The following is a 16,671-nucleotide window of genomic DNA, read 5'->3' as shown; positions in this document are numbered from 1 at the left end:
TCACACACTTGAAACCTATATAATTTTATCAACCAATGTCATCCCAATAAGTTCAATTTAAAAGAAGAAAAGAAACACATCAGGAAAAAACAGTGAGAGTGTATATCAACCACATATTACAACATTAATTGTAGCCCTCTGCTCATGAGCTCTCTCCCCAATGTTTTTCTCATAATCAGTAAGTGTTTCAAAGTAGGGTAGGGTAGTATTCTGTCCCTTTTAAAACTGTCAGATGTGAGACTTCCAGCCAAGATGGAGACATAGACACACTGTGCCTCCTTATACAACCAAAAGAAGGACAACAACAATTTTAAAACAATCAGTACGGACAAAAAATAGAACTGTATGGAAGTCTGACAACCAAGAGTTAAAGAAGAAACATTCATCCAGACTAGTAGGAGAGGTGGAGATGGGCAGCCTGGCAGAGAGGATTTGGGGCAAGGTGGTGGCTGGAGGACCGAGGCAGGCAAGGCAGCAGTAGGCAGACCCAGCAAGGTGGCAGATTGTGGACTGGGTGGTCTCTAATTGACCTACAGATAAACTGGGAGAACCAACTGGGAACGAAATGGACTGCACAACCCAGGGCCCCAGCACAGGGAAATAAAGCTTCAAACCACTGATTGAAAACACCTGGATGGGAGTTGAAGCTGCGGGAGAAACTCCCAACCTCACCAGAGAGTTCATTGGAGAGACCCACAGGGTCCTAGAATGTACACAAGCCCACTCACATGGGAATCAGCACTAGAAGGGCCCAGTTTGCTTATGGGTAGCGGGGGAATGGACTGAAATCTGGCAGAGAGGGGAGCAAGCAACATTGTTCCCTCTCAGACCCCTACCCCACATACAGCTTCACAACTCAGCCATGTGGGTTGACGTGGGTCGCCCTGCCCTGGTGAATACCTAGAGTTCTTCCCCTCACTACATAACAGGCATGTCAAAACAAAACAAAAAAAGTGGCCCAAAAGAAACAGATCAAAGCTCCAGAAAAATACAACTAAGCAATGAAGAGATAGTCAACCTATCAGATGCACGGTTCAAAACACTGGTGATCAGGATGCTCACAGAACTGGTTGAATTTGCTCGCAAATTAGATGAAAAAGTGAAGGCTATGCTAAGTGAAGTAAAGGAAGATGTACAGGGAACCAACAGTGATGGGAAGGAAAATGGGACTCAAATCAATGGAGTGGACCAGAAGGAAGAAAGAAACAACCAAACAGAAATCAATGAAGAAACAAGAATTCAAAAAGATGAGGAAAGGCCTAGGAACCTCCAGGACATCTTTAAATCTTCTAGGAATTATAGGGGTACCAGAAGGGGAAGAGGAAGAGCAACAAGTAGAAAACTTATCTGAACAAATAATAAAGGAGAACTTTCCCAATCTGGCAAAGGAAATAGACTTCCAGGAAGTCCAGGAAGCTCAGAGAGTCCCAAAGAAGGTGGACCCAAGGAGGAACACACCAAGGCACATCATCATTACATTAGCCAAGATTAAAATGAACTAGAGAATCCCAAAAGTAGCAAGAGAAAAGGAGGCAGTTACCTACAAAGGAGTTCCCATCAGACTGTCAGTGGATTTCTCAAAAGAGACCTTACAGGCAAGAAGGGGCTGGAAAAGAGTATTTAAAGTCATGAAATCCAAAGACTTACATCCAAGATTGATCTATCCAGCAAAGCTTTCATTTAGAATGGAAGGGCAGATAAAGTGCTTCTCAGATAAGATCAAGTTAAAGGAGTGCATCACCAAGCCTTTATTATATGAAATGTTAAAGGGATTTATCTAAGAAAAAGAAGATAAGAAATAGGAACAGTAAGATGACAGCAAACTCACAGTTATTAACAACCACACCTAAAACAAAAACAAACTAAGCAAAAAGCTAAAACAGGGACAGAACCACAGAAATGGAGATCACATGGAGGGTTAGCAACAGTGGAGTGGGAGGGGGAGAGAGGGGGAAAAGACACAGAGAATAAGTAGCTTAGATGGTAGGTAGAAAATAGACAGGGGGAGGGCAAGAATAGTATAGGAAATGTAGAAGCCAGAGAACTTATATGTCTGACCCATAGACATGAACTAAAGTGGGGGAATAGGGGGATGCAGGGTGGAGGGGAGGGAAGAGGGGAAAATGGGGCAACTGTAATAGCATAATCAGTAAAATATATTTTTTACAAAATTGATTGATTTGAAAAATAAAAAAATTAAAAAATAAACTGTCAGATGTGATATGTGTGGACCACACCATGGCCAAACTCTATCACCTTCTATCACTGGATCCAGTGAATGTCTGCTCTGTTCTTTGATGGTAACATTAAATATCAAGCTGGTACCATTTTTAAAATAGATTTCTGAAAAGAACTTTGCAAGTGTTAAAAGTTCAGCTTGTTACAATAATGTAAAATTTATCTTTCTGGATAAAGGTGCACACATGTTAGTATGACTTGAAAACAATTAATAGTCACCACTTCATTATTTTCACCTTTCTCTAATCAAAGAGATTTTTTTAAAACCATTAAATGTACAAAGGCTCTTAATGTGTCTTGAAGTCTACAAGTGGAAATTTAATCAAGGGTCTCCAAGAACTGTCTCTTGAGAAGTTTTACTTTGCCATAGATCAGTAGCTCTTTATAGAAAACTATTGTTCCTTGCTGCCAGTTTATGCCATTGGCCTCATATTCTGTGATTACTTGATGGTGCAGCTATACTTGCTACCATAAGCGACAGTGCTAAATGGTAACACAGCCATCACAGAATGGGAATAAGCTGCTGGCAAAGATAGCAGCTTAACCGCATGTAGTATTTTTGGCCTCTCTTGAAATTCCTCTCAAATGACAGTAAAGAGATTTTCCTTCAAGGAATATATCTATAATAACAAAGGTTAAAGGAGAAGAGATAATAACAAGAAAGATTTGCAAACTGGAAAGTAAGTAAACTTGGCAGACTATTTGAATCCTAAGCCACCAGAGGTAAAGACCAAGAAGCAACTGGATATACTCAGCACAAACCTCCAAACATTCAGGACTTGGGGACACCAGGAACCTTGGGAATGGGGACAAGGTAAAGATAGAGCCAAAAATCAGGAGAGTTTATAGAAAGTTTGTGTAAAGAAACAGTTGATCTTCAGGAAATGTCTTCCACCCAGGCAGAAGACGGGTGTGTTATTCCCCGGAGAGCGTGCAGTGGAGAGCCTCTGCACTGGGGGGGGGGGGGGGGGGGGGGAGCACAAGATACAGTTGAAGTTTGGGTGCCACACAGAAAACACATTAAACGAGTACGTGCATACTGAATGCTGAGATGACCAGACTTCATTCCTCACTCACCCTACAGAATTCTAGCAACCCATTCTAAATCTCCATGCAGAAGACTAAAAGATATTTTTCTGCAAAATCTATCCAGCCCAAGAATAAAAAACCTGATGATTTTTTAAACATGATCATTCCTCAGAAATGACCTGAGGAAACCCACATTTGGCAGTAAATCTCAGAGTCAACAAGACACATAGGTCAGAACTTTCAACCAGATTTTTATCACTTAAATATGACCAGAGAACAAAGGATCATTAAATACCTGTGTAAAGCCTCTTACATAACATACAGAAAACAAATAGCTGCACAGTGGCAGTATCATAGCCAATGAGGTTTACCTTAGGTGCAATTATTGCTAATTGAAAACAAAGAAATAGAAGGGGGAATAACTTAGATGAAACAAGATTTCAGGGAGAAGAAAACTTCAGCAACAACAACGAAGGCACTGATATCCTCAGAGAAGAGAAATTACATTCACAGAATAGAAACAGAATGACACTTTTTATAAAAGGAATATTTGGGGAATCAAAAAAGAATTCTAGAAAATCAAAATTATGATAGCAGAAAAGAAAAACAATGTTCAGAAGATAAAGTAAACCTTCCATAAAGAAAAGAAAGAAGCAATAAAAAAACACAAGGTATGAACATTAGAGAACCATTCCAAAAAGTCCAATGTAATTGGAAACTGAAATGTGATTTAGGCCATGTATGTAATTTAAAATTTAACCATAAGAGACTGAAATCAGCAAGGTGGGTGGCATGTAAGTTTCCATTGTTCACACCCTTTGCAGAAACATCAATTTGAACAACTATCTGTGTACAAAAATACATTCACAAGATATAAGGATCCCAGATGAGAGGCTGCAGAATGTGGGTGGAGCACAGAAATAAGATGCATTAAAAAGGGTAGAAAGGAAAATCTCACATTACCCATGTTATCTCATCCCCTAAGCCCAGGCAGCTCAGCATGGAGAGAAACACCCTCCCTATGGGGGAAGGAGAGTGAAGTGATACCACAGAAATACAAAGGATCACAAGACACTATTACAAACATTTGTATGTCAGCAAATTGGATAACCTGGAAGAATGAATTACTTCCTTGAAACATACATCCTACCAAGACTGAAGGATAAAGAAATACAAAATCTGAACAGACAAGTAATGAGTGAGGAAATAGAATCAGTAATCAAAAACTTCCCCAAAAACCTGGCTGGTGTAGCTCAGTGGATTAAGCGTGGGCCTGTGAACCATGCAATCACGGTTCGATTCCCAGTCAGGGCACATGCCTGGGTTGCAGGCCAGTTCCCAGCAGGGGACTCATGAGAGGCAACCATACATTGATGTTTCTCTCCTTCCCTTTCTCTCTAAAAATAAATAAATAAAATCTTTAAAAAAAATTCCCCCAAAAGAAAAGCCCAGGACCTGATGAATTCCCAGGAGAATTCTACTCCAATCCTCAAACTTTCCCAAAATTTTTAAGTTTTTATTTTTTTTTTTAAGATTTTATTTATTTATCTTTAGAGGGAAAGGGAAGGAGAGAGGGAGAGAAACATCAATGTATGGTTGCCTTTCGTGCGTCCCCTGCTGGAAATTGGCCTGCAGGGAACTAGCCTGCAACCCAGGAATGTGCCCTGACCGGGAATCGAACCTCGATTGTCTGGTTCGCAGGCCCGTGCTCAATCCACTAAGTTTTTTTTTAGAGAAAGGGGAAGGTAGGGAGGAAGAGAGGGAGAGAAACATCCATGTGAGGGAGAAGCATCAGTGGGTTTCCTCTCATACACACCCCAACCAGGGACTAAGCCCTCAACTCAGGCATGTCTCCTGACTGGGAATCAAACCAGCCACTGTCTACTTTGTGGGCTGATGCCTAACCAACTGAGCCAAACCAGTCAGGGCAAACGTCTCCAAAAATTTCTAAAAGGCAAATGCATTGAAATTCATTTTATGAGGCCAGCATTACCTTTATACCAAAGGCAGTGCCAAACAAGGGTGCTACAAGAAAAGATTACAGTCCAAAATTCTTGATGAACAGAGATGCAGAAATTCACAACAGAATGCTAGCAAACTGAATTCAACAGCACATTACAGTATTCGTACACAACATCAAGTGGAGTTTATCCCTAGGATGCAAGGACAGTTGAATATACACAAATCATTAAGTGTCATATGCCACATCAATGGAATTAAGGATTTGCTTTTTGGTTCAGTATTTGTTTTTTGTTGACTTTGCTGTTGGTGTCAGATTTTAAAAATCATTGCCAAGACCTATGTCATGGAGCTTGTCACCTGTTTTCTTCTAGGAGTTTTATAGTTTCAGGTCTTACATTCAGTTCTTTAATCCATTTTGAGTTAATTTTTGTGTAGGGGGTAAGATAGTGGTCCAGTTTCATTCTTTTGCCTGTGGCTGTCCTTTTCCCCATTGTATATTCTTAGATCCTTTGTCATAAATCAGTTGACCATATGTGTGCAGGTTTATTTCTGGGCTTTTTAATCTATTCCATAGATTTATGTTTCTGTTTTTATGCCAATACCATACTGTTTCAAATACTAAGCTTTGTTTTGTAGTATATTTTGAAATGAGATAGTGTGATGCCTCCTGCTTTGTCCTTTTTGCTTAAGATTGCTTTGGCTATTCACATTCTTTTGTGGTTGTACAAATTTTAGGACTGTTTGTTCTATTTCTTTGGAAAATGCCATTCGAATTTGGTAAGGATTGCATTAGGTCTATAGATTGCTTTGGGTAGTATGGATATATTAACAATATTAATTCCAAGAGCATGCAATATCTTTCCATCTATGTGTATATTCTTTATTTTTTTCATAACTGTCTTGTAGTTTCTAGTGTACAGATCTTTCACCATCTTAACTTTATTTATTCCCAGGCATTTTATTCTTTTTGATTCAGTTATAGGTGTGATTGTTAATTTCTCTTTCTGCTAATTTGCTGTTGGTTATACAAATGCAACAGATTTTTGTAATGATTGTGAATCCTGCAGTTTTACTGATTTCATTTATTAGTTCTAACAATGGTTTTGGTGGAGTCTTTAGGATTTTCATCTGCAGATAGTAACAGTTTTACTTCTTCCTTTCCAATTTGATGCCTTTTCTTTCTTTCTCTTCCTTAATTACTCTGGCTAGGACTTCAGAGTACTGCATAAATAAAAGTGGTAACAGTGGATATCCTTGTCTTGTTCCTAATCTTAGAGGAAAGCTTGCAGCTCTGAGTCTCTCATATATGGCTTTTATTGTGTTGAGGTACATTTCCTCTGTTCTCATGTTGTTGAGAGTTTTTATCATAAATGGATGTTGAATTTTGTCAAATGCTTTTTCTGCATCTATTGAAATGACTATATTTTTATCTTTCATTTTTTTAATGTGCTGTGTCACAGTGGTATGTAGATGTTGAACCATGCTTGTATCCCTATAATAAATCCTACTTGATCATGGTATGATTCTTTTAAGGTATTATTGAATTCAGTCAGCTAATATTTCCGTAAGGAATTTTTTCAACTGTGTTCATCAGAATTATTGTGCTGACCTTATAAAATGAATTGGTAAGTGTTCCCTCCTCTTCTATTTTTTCAAGAGTTTGAGAAGGATTAGTATTAATTTTGGGACATTGAGTAGAGTTTACCAGTAAAATTGTCTGGGATAATAAAAGTAAACCAGTAAAATTGTTGAGATAATTGTGATTATTGATTCAGTATCCACCCCCCCATACTAGTAATTGGTCTGTTCAGATTTTTCTGTTTCTTCATGATTCACTCTTGCTAGGTTGTATGTCTCTAGGAATATATCTGTTTTTTTAGGTTGTCGAATTTGTTGGTTATTATTCTCCACTGTACTCTCTTAATAATCCTTTTTGTTTCTGTGCTATCAGTCACAATGTTTACTTTTTCATTTCTGATTTTATTTATTTGAGACCTCTCTTTTTTTTCATAGTGATTATAGGTAAAGTTTTATCAATTTTATTTTTTTGATTGATTTCAGATGGGGGGATGGAGAGAGAGAGAAATGTTGATTTGTTGTTCCACTTATTTATACATTTGTTAGTTGTTCCTTGTATGTGCCCTGACCAGGGATCAAACCCAAAATCTTGGCATAGTAGGATGATATTCTAATCAACTGAACTACCTGTCCAGGGCCCTGACTTCATTCTTCTAAAATGTATTAACACTAGTTTTGTAGCCTAACATCTGTTTGGAGAAAGTTCTACATGCACTCAGAACGTGTAATCTGATGCTTTTTGATGAATGTTCTCTACATATCTATTAAGTCAATCTTGTCTATCCTGTCATTTAAGGCCAATTTTTCCATATTAATTTTCTGTCTGAATGATCTATACATTGATAAATGTGGGATATTATTAAAGTCCCCTACTATAATTATAATATGGTCATTTCTCCTTTTATGTCTTGTAATATTTGGTTTGTATATTTAAGTTCTCCTATATGTTAGGTTGGTATAACATACTCCATGTTATATGTTAGGTACGTATGTACTTACAAATGTCATATTTTCTCATTAAATTGACCTCTTTATTATTCTGCAATGCCCTTCTTCATCTTTTATTAGTCTTTTTTTTAAGTCTTATATGAAATAATATTGGGTATCCCAACTTTTTTTTGTTTCCATTTGCACAGAATATCTTTTTCTATGCCTTCATTTTCCATGCCTTTGTGTCTTTATATCTGAACTGAGTCTCTTATAAGCTGCATATAGATGGGCCTTGTTTTCTTAATCCTTTCAACACTGTCACTTTTGATTGGAGAATTTATTCCATTTGCATTTAAAATAACTGTTGATAGATATGTACTTACTGCCATTGTGTTGATTGTTTTATTACTGTTCCTTTCTTCTCGTGATCTCTTTGTTGTTTGATGACTTCCTGTAGTAGTATGCTTATATTTCTCTATCTTTGTGTGTGTGTTACAGGTTATTGCTTTGTGGCTGCCATGAGGCTTACACATAACAGTTTATGTTAAGAACACTCTATTTCAGTGGATAAGAACTTAGGTTTGAACACCTTCTGATGCTTTAAATTTTTACTCTCCCCCTTCCACTTTTTATGTTGTTTTTATCTTTCTGCTTTTCAGGTTCTATCCTTGTCTTTAAATTTTGACGCTTTAATTGTAATGTGTCATGCCCATGCATGGTGTGGGTCTTTTGAATTCCTCTTATTTGGATCTCTGGGGTTCATGGATCTGGATATCTGTTTTTTTCTCCATTTTAATGGGGAGGAGGGGTTCAGTCATTAGTTCTTAAAGAAAACAAGTTCTCTGCCCATTTCTCTTTTTGCTCTTTCTGGCACCCTGATGATGTGAGTGATTATCTGATTAATGTTAATGCCATAATCTCCTTAAACTATCTTCAGTTTTGGTGTTTTTTTTCATTCAGATGCTCTAACTGGGTTAATTCCACTGCCCTGTATGAAGTTTACTTATCCTTTCTTCTGCATTATCTAATCTGTTATTGAACCCCTCTTGTATTTTGGTGTTGTCACTAGTTAAGTTACTGGATTCTTTAGCGCTGTGACTTCTGTTTGGTACTTTCTTTCATTTTCCATCTCTTCTTTGAAGTTCTTGCTGTGTTCCTTCATTGAATTCAATGAGCATCTTTATGATCATTATTTTGAACTCTATCCAGTAAATCACTTATCACCATATTATTAAGGAATATTTCTGGAGTTTCCCAAACTAAAGAATCTTTTGTTTCTCCATTTGTTTGACTCTGTGTGTCGGTTTCTGTGAATTAGATAAAACAGCCACCTCTCCCGCTCTTGAAATAGCAGCCTTGTATCGGAGAAGAACCTTATTGTTCAGCCCTGCCCTAGTTCTTTGTTCTCTTTGAAACTCTGTGATTGTATAAGCAGCCTTTTTTATTTTTAATGGCTCCAAGTTGTAGAGGGTGTGCCGAGACCTGTCTGAGTCACAGAGGGAAACAGCCCAGTGTGTAGATTCAGGCTGATTAAACGGCAGACCCTCAGGCAGCAGCTTTTAAATTATGCAAATATACATAGTCCTGTGGGACTGCAAGCACAATCCTACCAGATCTAGGTGATTTGGAGGTGTCCCCCAGGCAGCAGTCACAAAAATCCAGGCACCAGATTAGTGCGTACACTTCTTTCTGGGAAATACCAGCAAGCTGGAATAAGGCCGAGGGAGAGCACAAAAATGGTGTCCACCGGCCTGTGTTCCCAGAAAGCGCCTCCATAGGCCCCTGGCTGAATTGCAAACATGAAGCCTGCTACTCAGGCCAAAGTTCTAGCACAAGCAAATAGGCCTCTTTCACAGAGGGACTAGGGATGTGTTTCAGTCTGCTGCATGTGCACTACTCTGGCTGTGGTAGGCTGCCAAAAACTGTCTCACCAATGTTTAGTCCTGTGAGACCTAGGAATGCAAACTCCTGGCCAGCAGAGCCAGAAAGTCAATGGACGTCTCTTCAGCAACAGCCAGAAAAACCATTGATGTAAAAACTGGGGCAGAAGTGTGTAAAAGTTCCGCTCTTGGAGATAGAGGCACTCTGGAACACATCAGAGAGAGGGGGTGAAGATAGTGCCCACCCTCTCAGGTCATGGAAGGGATTACAGTCAGGCCTGAGATGTATGTTAATTAGAAGCTTGGCTCTCTGGCCCTGCCATGACAAAAAGCCTAATATAGGCTTCTTCACAGAAAGACTGAGCTCCTATTTCTGTTGCCCCTTGCTGTGGCCTGAGGGCGGTAGCCCTTTAAGAACTCTCTTTGTTGGTTACAGTCCTGTGGAACCTGTGAGGATAAGCCCCGCTGGCCATTTTAGCCAGACAATCTGGAGATGTCCCTGGCAGTAGCCACAAAAATCAAGACATCAAACAAGGGTATAAGCTTTTGTCTGGGAGATACCAGCAAGCTGAAGCATGGCAGCAGGGAGTTCAAAGATTGCATCCAAAGCTTCCATTGCCTGATAACAATTCCATAGGTTCCTAGATGTGTGCCAAACCAGAAACTTGCACCTCAGCCCCAACCTCCTGGACAAGCAAATAGGTCTCTTTCACAGAAAGACTGGGGATGTTTCAGTCTGCTGTCTGTGCAGTGCCTGAGTGTGGTAGCTTGCCAAGAACTTTCTCCAGTTGTTAACATCTCGTGGGACCTGGGATCACAGGCCCCCAACTTCTAGAGCCAGGAGACAGCCATAAAACTATGGCACCAGAAGTCAAACCTGAGGTTTCAGATGTGTACAAAAGCTCCTCTTTGGGAGATGCTGCACTCCGGAGGGAGGCACAGGGAGTAGCCTCCACTGTTTGGAGCAGGACAGAGTGAAAGTATAAAGATGGGACCTGCTAGTCTCCATCCCTGGAGAGTATCCCAGCAGGTCCCAGATATATGTTAAATTAGATGCCTGCCCCGTAAACCAAGGTTTTAACAAGGAAATAGCCTCTTTCACAAAAAATCTGGTCACTTCAATCAGCTGCTTCTGCACTGGGCCCTGCTGCATGTAGGTTAGTGAGCCCATGTGCTGTGTTAAGAACTGTTTTTCATTTCACTATAATCTTGTTTGGTCTCATGGATGTGAGCCCCATTGATTTTCAAAGATAGATGTTTTGGGGAGTCATCTCTCAGTTGCAGGTCTTAAAATATGCAGTTCAAACTCTTCACTCCCCAGGAGGAAGTTCTAGGTTTTGAGTTCTCTCCCAATTGTGGGTCACCATCCCAGGGGTAGGATTTATAATGAGTGTGTTTCTGCTTGCTTAAGTGTGGGTTTTTTCTTGTTTTCCCAATATGTGGGGGTTCTCAACTAGTTCTTAAAAGAGGGGGCTTTAAAAGACTATTTCTCCTTTATGGAACTGTAGATTTGGTGTGTCTGTGCCAAGAGTTGAGTTCAGGATCTTCCTACGTTGGCACCTTGAACTGGAACTCCTCCCATGTCTATTAGGTCATTATTCTCAATAACCAAGATATGGTGTCAACCCAACGTATATGTCCATCAGTGGATAAATGAGGGAAAAAAATGTAGTTTATATATGCACAAATACAACAACTATTATTCAGTCTTTAAAAAGAAGGAAATCCTGTCATTTCAACAACATGGATGAACATGGAATACATTATGCTAAATGAAATAAGTCAGGCACAGAAAGATAAGTACTGCATGATCTCACTTATATTTGGAATCTAAAAAAAGTCAAACTTCCAGGAGCAGAGAGTAGAATGGCAGTTACCACAGGGGTGTGGGTGACATTGGGAGATACTGGTCAATAGGTACAAAGGGGCAGTTATGTAGGTTAAATAAGAATACAGCTCTAACGTACAGTATGTTGACTATAGTTAATAATACTATGTTAAATACTGGAAATTTGCTAATGGTAACTGTGTGTGGACATATGTTAAGTAGCTTTACTGTATATATCGTTTCACTATGTATATCAGGTTATCTCTTTGCACACCTTAAATGCATAGTTTTTATTTAAATGTTAAAAGAAATTAAAATTAGCCACAATAAAAGATAAAAAGAAATATTAGCTTAAATTATACATCTTATTTAACCCATTGTATCTAAAATGTTATTTCAAGATGTAATTAATATAAAAATATTGATGTTTTACTTTTTCATTTTCAGTCTTCAAAATATGTGGTGTATTTCTTTTTTTTTAAAATTAATTAATTAATTAATTTATTTATTTATCTTTAGAGGGGAAGGAGAGGGGGAAGAGAAACATCAATGTATGGTTGCCTCTAGTGCGTCCCCTGCTGGGAACTGGCCTGTAGGGAACTGGCTTGCAACCCAGGCATGTGTCCTGACTGGGAATTGTACCCCGATCCTCTGGTTCGCAGATCTGCGCTCAATCCACTGAGCTACACCAGCCATGGCTTTGGTGTATTTCTACTTAAAGACATTTCAAATTGAACTAGCCACATATGGCTAGTGGCTATCCTATTGGATTGTACAGATTTGAATAACAGGAGTTCCAGAAAAACAGATTGGATAAGGAGAAAGAGGCAGGAAAGAAACAAAATAAAGTTTCTAAGAACTTAAAGGATACTACTTTCTAACTTTATCAGGCTCCCAGAAAGCCCAGCAAATAGATGAATTAGACCCAGATGAAGGCACTTCATAATATTTCAAAACACCAGTGACTCAGAGAAACCTCTACAGGCTTCAAAGAAAATGAAAAAATTAAGAGACAGGTTACAAAAGATTACGTATCAACATGACTTTAGACTTCTCAACAGTAATGGATAGATAGAAGATCATGGATCAGTGCCTTTAAATTCTGAAGGAAAAGCACCCCCAAGCTATACTTCGATAACTAGCCAAAATGCCAAAGAAGTTAGAGGGACGATAAAAGACATTTTCAAGTATTCAAGGCCTCAAAAAATGTACCTGCCATGCTACTGAAGAATGTGTTACACCCAACAAGGAAGTGAACCAAGAATGGGGAAAATGCGAGATACGAGAAACAGGAGAGAGATGAAAGGAGTCCCTATGATGCAACTGGGAACCAGGCCTAGAGATCAGCCAGTCAGATTAGAGTAGGTCAGAAGGAACCAAGGACGACTTCATCAAGAAAATCCAATTAATAGAATAACCGACAGGACTAATTATGGATGTAGAAAACTGGCAGAGATTTTTGGGTTAAATTAGGAATACATACCCAGAAAATTAAGCAAGCAAGAGATAAAAATATAAAGTTATAAATTCTCAATGTTCAGTAATTTAAATTATTAAGAAGTTGGGGCAGGCATGTAGATAAAGTAGAGCGAGTGGTAAAAGAATTAAAACCTCATCTTTCTTAATGTGAAATACACTGTTCTTAAAAAGAAATGTTAAAAGCCCTGGCTGGTGTAGCTCAGTGGATTGAGTGCGGGCCTGCGAACCACACGATCATGGTTCGATTCCCAGTCAGGGCACATGCCTAGGTTGCAGGCCAGTTCCCAGCAGGGGACACATGAGAAGCAACCATACATTGATATTTCTCTCCTTCTCTCCTTCCCTTCCTCTCTAAAGATAAATAAGTTAAAAAAAAGAAAAAATGTTAAAAAGGAGCAACATAGGCATCTTATCTGAAAATACAAAGATAAAAAATAATCAGGTGTAGAAAATGGTTGGTTATGGAGAAGGGAAAATAAAGGGAAAAAGGGGTCTTCCATTTCTTCTTGTAAATTTTATAAAACTCTATCTAAGTCTGAAGTACGCATGTGTGTTTTTATTTAAAAAAGAAACATGGGCAATAACAACTCTGAATGAGTAAAGGATTTTTAGCAGCCATTGCTGATGGGTGTCCCTGTCTCCCAGCACTGAGTATTGGTTCCGCTGCATGGACCTGGATGGGGACGGTGTGCTGTCCATGTACGAGCTGGAGTACTTCTACGAGGAGCAGTGCGAACGGATGGAAGCCATGGGCATTGAGCCCTTGCCCTTCCATGATTTGCTGTGCCAGATGCTTGACCTGGTAAAGCCAGCCAGTGATGGTAAGATTAAGTGATGCCATTTTCACTGTTCACCTGTGCAACAGAGTGGGGCATATAATCCTGTTTGTCCTGAATTATTTAACTCTGCAGAGGCTTTCATACAGGCTTCCCCAATACAAAAGTATTTAAATGTCTCCTTTACTACTACTAGTGGAGAACCAACAATTGTTGGCAAATCCTGTTTAAGAAATGGGATCTTTTTCCATAGAAACAGAAAGCAATTAGTGATTGCCAGGGGCTGGGAAGGGGTCAGGTAAAGAGAGATGGGGGTGGCACTGCTTGATGAGAGAGTACAGAGTTCCCCATTGGAAGGTGAAGAAAATGTTAAGGAAATCAACAGCGGTGATGGTTGCACAACATTGTGAATATACCAGAGCCACTGAATTATACACTTATTGATTAAATGTGAATGGTTAAAATGTGAATTTTACCTCAGAAAAATGAGATTTTTTAAATAAAATAAATGTATACATATACTTTTTAAACTTCAAGAGAAGTTTTTTTCATTTGCTGAAACAGCTCTTGAAATTCACCAGCTTTGTTTTCATGTAGGCAAAATAACTCTACGAGATCTGAAGAGATGCAGAATGGCTCACATCTTTTATGACACTTTCTTTAATCTGGAGAAATACTTAGACCATGAACAGAGAGATCCCTTTGCAATCCAGAAGGTAACAGTATAGTTTTAAGTTGTATTTGAGGGTTGCAGTGTCAGTGGCTGTATGCTACAGGTAGAAATGGCTTCTGTCTGCAGGAATTGCAGTACTTAGAAAGGTAACATTTAAAACATTGCATCACATACTGAAAAGAGAGAATAAAGGACTAGAGCACATCTCTCCCAACAGCTAATCAAGTACAGGTAACCTGCGTTTGCCCATCAGTGAGTGAATTTTATGGCCTGTGTATACTTACATATACATTAGAAACTAGTTATAAAATTTTTTTGAGAAATACTTCTAACTTAAAAAATGTATCAAGAGCACATCTGTATTAGAAAGTATGTTGGGTTTGATTTAATTGTATCATTCATTTCCAGGATGACATGGTAAATAGCTTTCCCCATCATGATGAAAACAAGAAACTCTGTGATAGCCTTCAGATAATATAACACTTTTTCAAGTGTTAATGGTTGCTGTTCACGACCATCAGTTTGAAATCATTCCACACCTGAATAGAGTACCCTTCCCCAAACACAAAAACCCGCGGACCCTCAGAAAACCTGGATATATGACCCCTGTCAAAAACAAAGAGAGCAGAATAGCACCACTTCTATATTCTCCTGCTTTAAAAGTAAAAATTACGTTGATAGAAAAGGACTGTCTCAGTGGGTCCTACAGGAATACAACCACAGGAAACTTACAGTCTTTTCTTTCTACACGATGTGTAACTTTTTGACCTAAATAGTAGTGAGAAGATAAAGATCACCTCCTAAAAACAAATACTCATTGCCAATTGTAAGTCGAAGACACATGCCAATTTTACAGTTATTGAAAGGATGGGGCTGAGGTTCTAAAAATGGATTAAGTATAGTAATACATTGTGTGTTCAATTTTTAGGTACTTGCATTTTTCTAGACATAACTAACCTTACATCATAGGAAAATGCTAACTCATTTTCATTATGGAAAAACATACTTTACCTGGAATATATAGTCCAAGATGCTGCCCATATTGTAGAATGGAAAGAAAATATATAGCCTTTTCCCTCTTTATTTCTTGTATTTGTGTTACAAATTTTACTTTTAAATGTATACCTTTAAATTTTGCTTTTCTTTATAAGAGGCGGTAATTATCAATATTTGTTCTGATGTGTAAAAAAAATGATCAGTCAGAAAGTACTCAATAAATTCCAGGCACTGTGTCGAAGAGACACTGGTTATGTAGAGATGAAAAAGACTCAGTGTGTAAAGAATGGGTATACAGAGATGACAAAGAGCCAAAGGTGGCAAACAGGCATATAAAATATAGCAAAGGAAATGACTGGAGGGAGAAGGGCTGTGTCCAGAAAGACAGCACAGAGCACATGATGTCTTACCTGACCTTTAAAGATGCAGTAAAAATTTGCCAGGGGAAGGAAGGAATGGGACATTCCAGGTGAGCATACACAACCCACAGGTCACTGTAGATAAATGCTGGGCAAAGTGCAAGTGAAGAAGGGACTAGAGAAAGGCCTCTGGTGGGGAGGCTAAAGAATCTAGACCTAGAGAATCTAGCTCCTGGAAAATTCATTACAATTTTGTGATTGGAAAATCACTTTAGGAGTGTTCATTTGAACACTTCTTTTAACATGGGGAAGTGAAACATTTTCAGATAAGGCCTATGTGCAGTTCTTTGTCTTTGATTATTTTTATTTCCTCTGGCTGTACTCTTTCCATCAGGATGTGGAGAATGACATGCCCGAGCCCTCTGACTGGGACAGGTTTGCTGCTGAGGAGTACGAGACTCTTGTAGCAGAGGAGTCTGCCCAAGCACAGTTCCAGGAAGGGTGAGTGAATCTCCCTGTGTCTCCTAGAACTTTTTTAGCAGGGGTAAACATCAGGAGTATTGAAACCATGTTAAAAAATCAAGCTAGTAATCCTTTCCTATTTTTGCAATTTTCAGATATCATAAAAATAAGTGATTTTAAATAACTTTGGTTGCATGAATATTTTCCCCAGCAGTCTTTCTCTTCCCTTCCTAACTAATTTCCTGAAGAGTCTTCTCAGGTCCCACTGTCTTTCATGCAGCTGTACCTTTTCTCGTGTAGTCATACTGCTTTGTTAGCACGTGAATACGGGAGGAGGCTGAAAGAACTAAAGCTTTTTTAAATAATAAAGATCACTGTGTTTAAAACAAACTTTTATCATATGTGGTGTTCGGCATTCAACCCTGAACAGGAAGTAACTTCTACATAAAATTTACTATAGTGTATAATTCATAAAAGGACC

At 38.7% G+C, this 16,671-nt stretch overlaps 1 protein-coding gene across 2 annotated transcripts in view; it reads left to right on the top strand.

Annotated features, from left to right (window-relative positions):
- PPP2R3A (protein phosphatase 2 regulatory subunit B''alpha) overlaps positions 1-16,671 on the top strand; it is a 163,097-nt gene that overhangs the window by 107,324 nt on the left and 39,102 nt on the right. For both annotated transcript variants that reach the window (XM_037143845.2, XM_037143846.2), the window contains 3 exons: positions 13,570-13,745; positions 14,298-14,416; positions 16,123-16,229. In XM_037143845.2, coding sequence (XP_036999740.2) covers positions 13,570-13,745; positions 14,298-14,416; positions 16,123-16,229 — 402 coding nt within the window. The remainder of the gene's footprint in view (positions 1-13,569; positions 13,746-14,297; positions 14,417-16,122; positions 16,230-16,671) is intronic.

Source organism: Artibeus jamaicensis, unplaced genomic scaffold (assembly GCF_021234435.1).
Source record: "Artibeus jamaicensis isolate MK-2021 breed Jamaican fruit bat unplaced genomic scaffold, CSHL_Jam_final contig_519, whole genome shotgun sequence".
NCBI lineage: Eukaryota > Metazoa > Chordata > Mammalia > Chiroptera > Phyllostomidae > Artibeus > Artibeus jamaicensis.
This window is presented reverse-complemented; position numbering and strand designations above follow the sequence as displayed.